At 39.2% G+C, this 9,571-nt stretch overlaps 1 protein-coding gene across 1 annotated transcript; it reads right to left on the bottom strand.

The window, feature by feature from the left end:
* Positions 1 to 5,044: 5,044 nt before the first annotated feature.
* cnga1a (cyclic nucleotide gated channel subunit alpha 1a) lies at positions 5,045 to 9,189 on the bottom strand. The gene is given in 8 exon segments (XM_038714832.1): positions 5,045 to 6,302; positions 6,385 to 6,995; positions 7,834 to 7,940; positions 8,203 to 8,307; positions 8,388 to 8,507; positions 8,604 to 8,623; positions 8,784 to 8,850; positions 8,956 to 9,189. Coding segments are annotated over 8 exon segments (2,091 nt in total). The 5' UTR covers positions 9,051 to 9,189; the 3' UTR covers positions 5,045 to 5,336.
* Between the last annotated feature and the right edge of the window lie 382 nt (positions 9,190 to 9,571).

The raw sequence follows: 9,571 nt of genomic DNA, 5'->3' as shown, positions 1-9,571 counted from the left end.
TGGCACAGACGAGGGATTTAAAGAGGTGGTATTATGCTTTTTGGGTTTTCCCCTCTCCTTTATTGAGTTATATATCTTTTTTGTGCATGTAACAGGTTTGCAAAGTGAAAAAGCCCAAAGTCTGGCTCAAAGAGAGATCCCATCTCCCACAGAAAGCTCTGCTCTGAACTGCTTGAAAACAGCTTGTTTGTAGTCCAGCCCTTCACTTTCTTTACTTGTGACGTCACAATGAAAACGCGTCATAAAGCTTGCCAAGCGGCTAGCGGGGGTCAGACACGCCCTCAAACCAAGCTAGTCTGAGTGGAGGCCCTTTGGCTTGACTCACCTTTGTTTGGGTTTCGATTGTAGAAATGTTGTACCTGTACCTGCTTCCAGGTACTTTTTTTGTATCACCTCACCTCATTCGAGGTTCCAAGTGAGCTGAGGGATACTAAAATGTAACGTGAAAACACGACAGACTGCTGATTGGTCAGAGAGAATCGTCACTATTCACTGCATCATCATTACTTGCACCATACAGAGGCCAGCAACACAAAGTTTTATATTTTGTTTTCGTATGGAATTTCATCACTAAATCCACTTCTGAGAAGTTTTGAGGTGAGAAATCAACTGTGTAGATATTGACAGTTTACGAAGTGATGGCGGAACAAAAATGTGCTTGAATATTTTCGGAGTTGAGGAGCTCCGCAAGTGGCTGCGAGGGAAGCCTGTGCCAACACGCGGGAGGAGCGTGTGAGGCCGGCCAGCCGCCCTCTCACAGAGCCCTCTGCTCCCGCCGTCACACAGACCGCTGCAGCAACAACGGCAGAGGAAAACACAGCTGGAAGGTTTTCATACCGCTTATCTGTCTTTACATTCTGACATTCCGACAAGCTACGTACTATCTCTGGTTACTATCTGCAATGGAAAACGGAGCAGGGTCGAGTAGAGTCGAGTCTATCGATTTGCGCTATGGTAGCATTTTTCGGCAAGGCAGCATAGATCGTCAGAACACCGGCAACAGTTCAACGTTTAGTCCTAAAAGATGATGCAACTCTGACTCTGTTTGGGCCTGGAAATTCACAATCACAACCTGTAAGTATGCTTTATTGGTTGTGAATTATATTTAAAATAAACACGGCAATGCAACTTCAATTGACTGTTCAAGTGCGTAGTTGTCGTAAATGTTGGCTAACACAGCTAAAGTTGTAGCTATAATGCTAATGTTACACCCGATGTGAAAGCTACTGAGCAAACGTTTAAATTGTTTGGCCAATTTTTATGTAAAATAAAAGTAACTTATACCATCTGCTAGGTTACGGTCGCAGTCTGAAGCGGCTTTGATTTAGATCACACTACCTTGTTTCTTATGACCCGCCCTTCTCTGCTTCTGATTGGCTAGTAGTCCTTACCTGGGAAGTGCGCATGTGCAACTCCCAAAAAAGATTTTTTACAAGTAAGATGCATCACTCTGTAGCTCAAGAGCGGAGCGTACTACACATAGGGTGAAAAGAAAAGCTGTAGCAATGTGCAGTATGAGAAAAATTTGGTGTTTTTTTGAAAATTAAACCATGTTAACCTTTTCTGGTACAACCCCTAATTAAGATTTTGAACCTGAAAATTAGCATAATACCACCTCTAATATCATCCAACATTACCTACCGTAGGCTTAATATTCTCTCTTCTAAGATCTAAGTGATTGGATAAAGTAGATTGTTTAGAAAGCAGGATTTCCGGAAGCAGGAAGTCTTTTTTTTTTTTTCTTTGGTAACATTTTTGTGAATGAAACTGCATATAAAGTGGCATTGATTATGCGTATGAGTATGAAATCTTAAGAATGTGCACCTCCTCATGAACAGTTGGAATTCATTAGGCTGAAATCAGCGATTTAGGACATGTTTGTTCAGTTAAGGGAGTATAATAGAATACCAAGGCCCATTGTTCCTTAACTGCCAAATTGCTACCATCAGCATTTCAGTGTAACAAACAGTATCCTGTCATTGTGTCTTCATTTATTATCATTATTCTACACCCAGAATGTACCCAACTGACAACTATAAAGTCAGAAAAAAAATTACAGAAGCATGCAAAGGCTCCTCAGAGAAGGGCAACAAATCACCAGCATATCTGTCTTACTCATTCAGCCGTGCCAGTTATCACAAATTGGTTGATTTTCTTCTTGGTTTTGTTTTTATCAATAACTTGATTAATCCATTAGGGCTTGTGAATGTGACTCTGCTGGTGCCAACTAGTCATCAGTGCTGAGAGACCAACACAAAAGATGATCAATATTCACATGCTCGGCTGCTTTCATGCTGTTATTTCGAGCAAAGACTAAGTGGCATTTATTTGTCTTCCCTCAGAGGTCTGGCTTTGAGCGAAAACTGTTGTGTTCACAGGTGAAGTGTGGCGGTGATGCATGTACATATTAAGTACTGATGAGGGAGATCTGTGAGCTTTTGTGTGAAAATTAATTATCTTTGCATCTCTTCAAACACATTCAGTGATGTGGAGCAATGTGAACACACAGTCACAGTAATAGTCTCACTTCTTTCAAATACAGTAATTTTCACTGTAGCAGTAATGCAGATTGAAACCAATTCCACCAAAGAGAGATTCCCTCTCTAGACTTCTTTCATTCAAATAACTTTTTGAGGCCCAAAGAGGCAAAATGATCCACTATTTCATAAATATAAAAATTTGTGCTGGGCAACATAATTTTAATCGCAATTAATTGCATGATTTTTACCAGCAGTTTTCCCTTTACAGAGTAGCAATAAAATATTTCTTATAAATCTCAACTTAAACATTAATATAATAAAATCAAATATAAAACCAAAGCTATTTAACACTGCCAGGGCATTAGCTTTTAGCTAGCTTGTTAAAACAAGTTACCATCAGAATCCAGTTTTCTTGTTGTTTTTTTTCTGAACAGGTATCAGCAGAAACATTTTTCTTTTATCAGGGAGCAGCATAAACAGTCTATGTTCAGTAGCAAGTTTCCCTGTTAAGAGTGAGGTGAAGTCGTCGAGCACAAGGTGTAGTGACAGGTGGGTGTGTTCCCATGAAACTGTAGCGGTTGTGCTCGCCTCACACACACATGCCTACATGCTGCCGAAGTTGAATTGTCGAACTTTTTGTACACGATGCGCTGCACAAATCATTGGAAGAGAGACTGATCCTCGCTGTTTGTGAGTTTCCAGGATCTATTACTGTTTACTAAATAGTTAGCAGGACATCAACAGGAGGGAATTCGCATGGCAGAGCATCCCCGCAAAACTAGATGAAGGCCTATCAGGTAAAGTTATGTAGCCTAAAATTTTAACTTAAGTTAAATAGGCTACAGCTGTGTAGTGCACAGAAGCCGCTGCCATGGTTACTCTCAACAGAGTGCCTGCCGTTTACTTGCGGAGCGCTGTCTTTCTTCTCACACACACTGCATCCAACGTAGTCTGCTGAAGCCTCCCTCCGCTGCTTGTTTGGGTGGGTGATTTGCAGGCTGATCAACATCCAACCCCTCCTGTGACCCATGATTTGACTGTATGTGTATTCAGAGCCAGTGAGCAATGGACTTAATAATAATAATAATAATAATTTAAAAAACTATGTTAACATATGATAAAATAATTGTTGGCATTAATTAATTAATGCATTAACGCGATAATAACACGTTAACGTGCCCAACCCTAATAAAAATATCCAAAGTAAAAATATGATTACAAACTTTTTTTACGGGGTCGCCACATGGTAATTTTTTCTGATTTTGCTATTTTTCTTAGTAAGTACTGGATTCTTTTCCCTTTTCAGTCCTCTTAAAATCCGTTCCAACAACAATCTGAGAAGGAAAACTTACTCTTTGGTTGAACTGCTTACGATTCATGTCCACACTGAGGCCAAAACCTGTGATCATGGGTTAGAGGCAGATAATACTTTATTTTAAAGGCTCACAAGCCAAAATATAAGCACACACATTCTCCATCTATGCATCTACATTGGGGCGCTGGGGACATGTCCCCACCACTTTTTGAAATGGCTGATTTTTTAAAGCATTTGCTTTCAAAAAGTGGTGGTTTTCTGAAAATTAGCTTGCAACAAAAATGTTAAATAACAATTAAAGATTCTGTGAGAAAGGTTTACTTGCATGTAAATATAGAAGAAACAAATCTGCCTTGTCCAAAGAAAAGTAACTTAGGCTATAAATAACATGCTGCTGATTACTGCATTCTATTTGATAATACTTTTATGTTCTGATTAGTCACCGGCCACATGAATGTTGTTTCCCTTCATATAAACAAAGACATTTGCACCATTAATTGGTGCAGAAAATGTATCTAGAATGCAGGAAATTAAGAGTTTAATGCTCAAAATCTTCTGTGGGAGGACCCGAGACCCCCCAGTTGAATAGCCTATTTCATCAATATATTGATGAATATTTCTTCTACATAGCATTGGAGTATCTTCTTGTCTTGTTCTCGTGACTCCAATATTGTGCATTATCATTTCTCGTGGACTAAGTGTTTCGTCTCACCCCTAATCTGAGCCCTCAAATGTCCGCACCACTTTTCGACACAAAGTGACACCATTGTACAAATCTCATACTAGGCAAAAAACAAATTTATACAGTTTGTAAAACACTTGAAACTGCCACTGCTGTAGCACTGAGCAAATGTGCTGTAGAAATCAATACCCCTTGCCGTACACCATTAATCTATATAAATCACCTTTATTGTCAGTAATTGGGTTTTTTTCTGCAGTGCTTCAATCCCAGAGCTTCCCAAGTTGTATAATAACACATTCTGTAGAGCTACTGTATACCATGTGATTACCTGTAAATCATGGCCATTTACAATCCTCCAGTGGACAACATACACTGCATGGTTGGAAATAGCAGACGGGATTCTAGTTATGAAAATCACAATAAATATGACAACTGAAGCCAATTTATTATTTTAATATTATGAATATTGTTATAGGCAATATTTATCCATTGAATTACTGTCATATATATATATATATATATATATATATATATATACAATGGCCAAACCCTTTAAAGACAAGTTCCAGGAAGTTCCAGTAGGTATTTTAGCCAGTTTCCAGTGTTTAATATTTAATTATCTCTGAGTCATTTAAGAAGCAAGTCCAGTAAGAAATATTTCTTAGTACAACAATGACCATACCCTTTAAAGACAAGTTCCAGGAAGTTCCAGTAGGTATTTTAGCCAGTTTCCAGTGTTTAATATTTAATTATCTCTGAGTCATTTAAGAAGTAAGTCCAGTAAGAAATATTTCTTAGTGATAACCGTTCTATTGTAGCTAATTAGAAAAATGCTTAGTGTTTTACAGAAACTATGGGTTTATGTTTTCTCTTCTTCTTTTGCTTCTTCACCCTTTCTTTCCTCATGTTTTGCCTCTTCACCCTTTCCTTCTTCATCTTTGGTCTCCTCGCTCTTTTCCTCTTCTTTCTTTACTTTCTCCCCATCTCCCTCCCCCTCTTCCAACTTTTCATCTTCCTTTTTCTCCTCTTCCACCGCTATCTCTTCCTTTTTAACCTTTTCTTCCTCCTCATCCTCGTCTTCCACTTCTTCTCCTGTTTGGTGCTCTAGATCTTTTATGCGATGTCTGAGAACCTTGTCACGGTTCTTATAATTTCCCAGAATTTTCTTTAGTTTGGTCTGCATCAGCTCCATTGTGCTGTACAATTTGTTGACCTTCTCTTCCAGCTCTTTGACCTCAGGCATGATGTTAGCTGGGTCCAAATCTATCAGACCATCTTTCATCAGGATCTGCCTGCCTTTGTCCTCTAGCATTCCTTTGGCATCCGGATACTCTACCAGTGACTCCATCAGGTCATCCTTGGACAGGCAGAAGAGGTCTGAGTATCCAATGCTGCGGATGTTGGCTGTTCGCCGGTTGCCTGCTTTACTGCCTTTAATGTTAAGGATACTGATTTCACCAAAATAGCTGCCACTTCCCAACACAACAAACTGTGTGACACCATCATCAGCAACAACCGCAAGTTTTCCATCTTTGATGATGTACATCTCACGGCCAATGTCACCCTTTTTGCAGATATAGTCTCCGGGGCTGAACACCTGTGGTCGCAGCTTGAGCACTAGCTCGATCAGAAGGCCTGCCTCACAGTCTGCAAAAATACGAACTTTCCTCAGGGTATCCATGTGGACTTGGATGGCAATCTCTGCCTTTAGTTTGTCTGGAAGATACCTGAGTACCTCTCTTTCATCCTGTGCCTTGCCGTTATTCCACAGATAGTCAAACCACTTGATGACTCGCAACTCGAGATCCTTGCTGACCTTTCGGACCTATGAATGAAAAGAAAAAACGTACATTCAAAATATAATCAAAGAACAGATTTACGTTTTGAGTGGAAAAAAGACCATCTACCTGCATGTACTGCTTGATGTTGTCAATTCGAGATTGAAACTGAGCTTGGGCGGCATTCATATTTGAGATCATGGTGGCAATGTTTCCAACAATGGTGGCAAAGACTAAGACCCCAACTAAAAAGTCAACCACGTGGAAGAGAAATTCTGAGTCCAGGGCTGGTGGTGGAGTTTCTCCAATGGTTGTCAGGGTCAGTGTGGACCAGTAGAGGCTGAATGCATACTTCCTCATGGGCTCCCCAAATGCAGGCTCGTCAGGATCATCCAGAGCCGGGTAAACCCAGTCGTCAGCACCAAATCCAATGGATTTGGAGAAAGAGAAGAAGAAGCAAGCATTCCAGTGGATGATAATGAGGATATACATGATCAAGTTTCCAATGCGGAAGATGTTGGGGTAGTTGGTTTTAGTCTCCGTCTTCGTGAAGAACTCCATCATGCGGCTGATTCTCAGTAGCTTGTTGATGCGGATCTCTGGGTAGTCGAGGCCGAAGTATAAATAGAGGACGTCAGTGGGCACCATGGAGATAAAATCGAGACGAAACTGAAAGCTGGCCATGTAGCGATCCCTTAGCAGCTTCTCATCTTTCACCATCAGGCCTTGCTCAAGGTAACCTGTATTCAAAGATGTAGAAAATTTATGTGCAAGTTTTTTTCTTCATGAGTGTAAGTAACTGTCCCAGAGGACGGTTGGAATAAAATCAAAAGGATTTCCTGTTATATTATTATGCTATAATAAACCCTTGATTACAATGATTATAGATGATTGCTATTCAAATTCACATTATTAGGCAGCTTTCAGGAACAGTTGGCTGTATTAATGATTATTTAGGCATCTCAAAGGGGTGTCATTACTCGTGCGATTTACTGATTTACATGTGTTCATAATTTAGATCAGTATGTAAAGAATTGTTCTCACATTGTAATATGTCTTTTCTCACATGCTCACAGTTCTTTGTAAGTGTAATAATCCTTCCTGTCCATACTGACTGTGAAAAACAAATCAGTAATTGATGTATGTTCAAAAAATAATTAAACATTTTGAAGTTCAACAAAAGCTAATATGAAGCTTCACCAGTCTGAATTTATCAAATGAAGTGGATATCTTCCAGAGTTTTAGTACAAAATCCCCCGTTTGTGTTTCCCCAGACAGTCTTTCCTTAAGAACAACAACACAAAGATGAAATTTTGTGCTAAAATACTTATCTTTGGAAAATGCACACTTAATTTGTCTTACTCAGACTGCTGAAGTCTCATGTTATCTTCAGCAGGGCTTTGTAAATGTTTTTTTTTGCACAGAAGAACGAATATGGATTGTGATTCCGATTACTTACATTGAAATCACAGTAAAAAAAAAATCATACGAACAGGAGGAACAACAGCAACTGCTGATAATTTCTTCAGTGTACATGTGGATATGTGAGCGATTGGGATGCTTAGGTCAGCCATTCACCTGTTCTGGTCCTGACAAACATATCAGCCAGGTAGATTAAGTCTGATGTGTAGTCCAGAAAAACCCAGTAAATGATGAAGTTATGCTGCAGCTCCTCAAAGCAAGCCCTGTTTGCAGGAGAAGAAGAAGACCATGAACGAGTATGTTTTGTAACTCAGTAATGTCGAGCACCTTTACCGCTGTGTCCTGATGTACGATTGCAGCTAACACAAACTATAGCATGAAATGAATAAATAGAAGTTAATTGTAACAGCTTTATATGGGCTAGTATATGAATCACACTTAATGGAGCTGAATGGAATCATATGAACATTTGACCTGCAGGGAAATTGCGATGTTGAATAAGAATCACTGACTTATAAAAGTCACCTGGCTATGATCATGGTCCAGTTGTACATGACCGGCAGCGTGATGATGAACAGCCAGTTGTAATACAAACTCCCAGCAGGATTAATGACAAACAATTCTTTGGGCCTACAAAAAAAGCAGGGAAGAAAGTGTAAATTATATATCTGAAAGTGCCTGGAGGATGTCGCTCTGAATGATTCACTTACTTATCTTTGTTCTTTTCTTTTTCTTTTTCCTTTGCCTCTTTTTCCTTTGCCTCCTTTTCCTTTGCCTCTTTCTCCTTTGCTTCCTTTTCTTCCTTTTCCTTCTGCTCTTTTTCCTTCTTTCTATAATGTGCATAAATACATTGGAGAATACTGAGCATCAAATATTATTTTAAATCTTAAACATCCAGTATAAGTTTTACAATGTAACATGATTACTCTTTCTTCTCTTTCTTCTCCTTCTTCTCTTTCTTCTCCTTTTTCCTTTTTTTCTTTTTCTCCCTGGAAAAGGATGAATCAACAATTTAACAGGCCTTGCTGAAATGACCTTTAAGATACATCAAAGAGAAACTGTTCTACAAGTGCTTCACTTATCTCTTAATGACTCCATAAGCGTACTTACTCTTCACTGTTATTGTTGTTATTCATATTGAGCAGACGATGACAACTTAATTGAGGCCCACTTCTGGAACAAACACAACGCTTGTTACATAGTAAGTTAATTAACTGTCAAGTCTTACTTGTTATGTCTCGTTAATGTATTGTAAATTACATGTTATGTTTTGCTTACAGCTCATCCTCGCTGAGCTCTTCACTGTCTGTGGCAAGTTGTGAGGCAGTGTCAGGTGGCACAGTCAGGCGGGGAAGAGTTGCTGAAGTGGTCATGGCAGCAGATCTGCAGTTCACCCTGCAAAAAAAAAACTTTTTAAAAATCTACTTGCTGAAGGGATCAAAAAGTCAAAACTGCTGTCATTTTGTGGTGATATTTTATGCAGTATGTTTAGTACTCCAAATATGTCCAGCGATTTACACCATAGATTTTCATCCACATCACACCTACTGTAATAAGGTCTATATATCTTAAATACTGTAAAATAGTTTGTTTGACACATCTGCAGAAATCATTTAAAGTTAAATGAATGCATTTCAAGTCGTGATCACTGCATTTGCAGCCCGAAACCACAGTTAGCAATATTGCATCACATGAATGGAGAAAAACAGCATTATGTGACATTCAATCTGGTCAGTCTGGTCACACAAACAGATGATGCTACAAAAACGGTTTCCAAATTGTAGTGACAATGCATAATCCATTCAGCTTCATTTCACTTACCTTTACCACTTGTTATTGCGATGTGAAGTCCATTTACCTCTGACCCTTTTGCAGTGTTTCTAAGAACAGCAGA

Source organism: Micropterus salmoides, unplaced genomic scaffold (assembly GCF_014851395.1).
Source record: "Micropterus salmoides isolate LMB-PRFRI ecotype aquatic unplaced genomic scaffold, ASM1485139v1 Ms_hic_scaffold_12, whole genome shotgun sequence".
Taxonomy (NCBI): domain Eukaryota; kingdom Metazoa; phylum Chordata; class Actinopteri; order Centrarchiformes; family Centrarchidae; genus Micropterus; species Micropterus salmoides.
The sequence above is the reverse complement of the archived record's forward strand: the minus strand, read 5'-3'. Positions and strand labels throughout refer to the sequence as shown.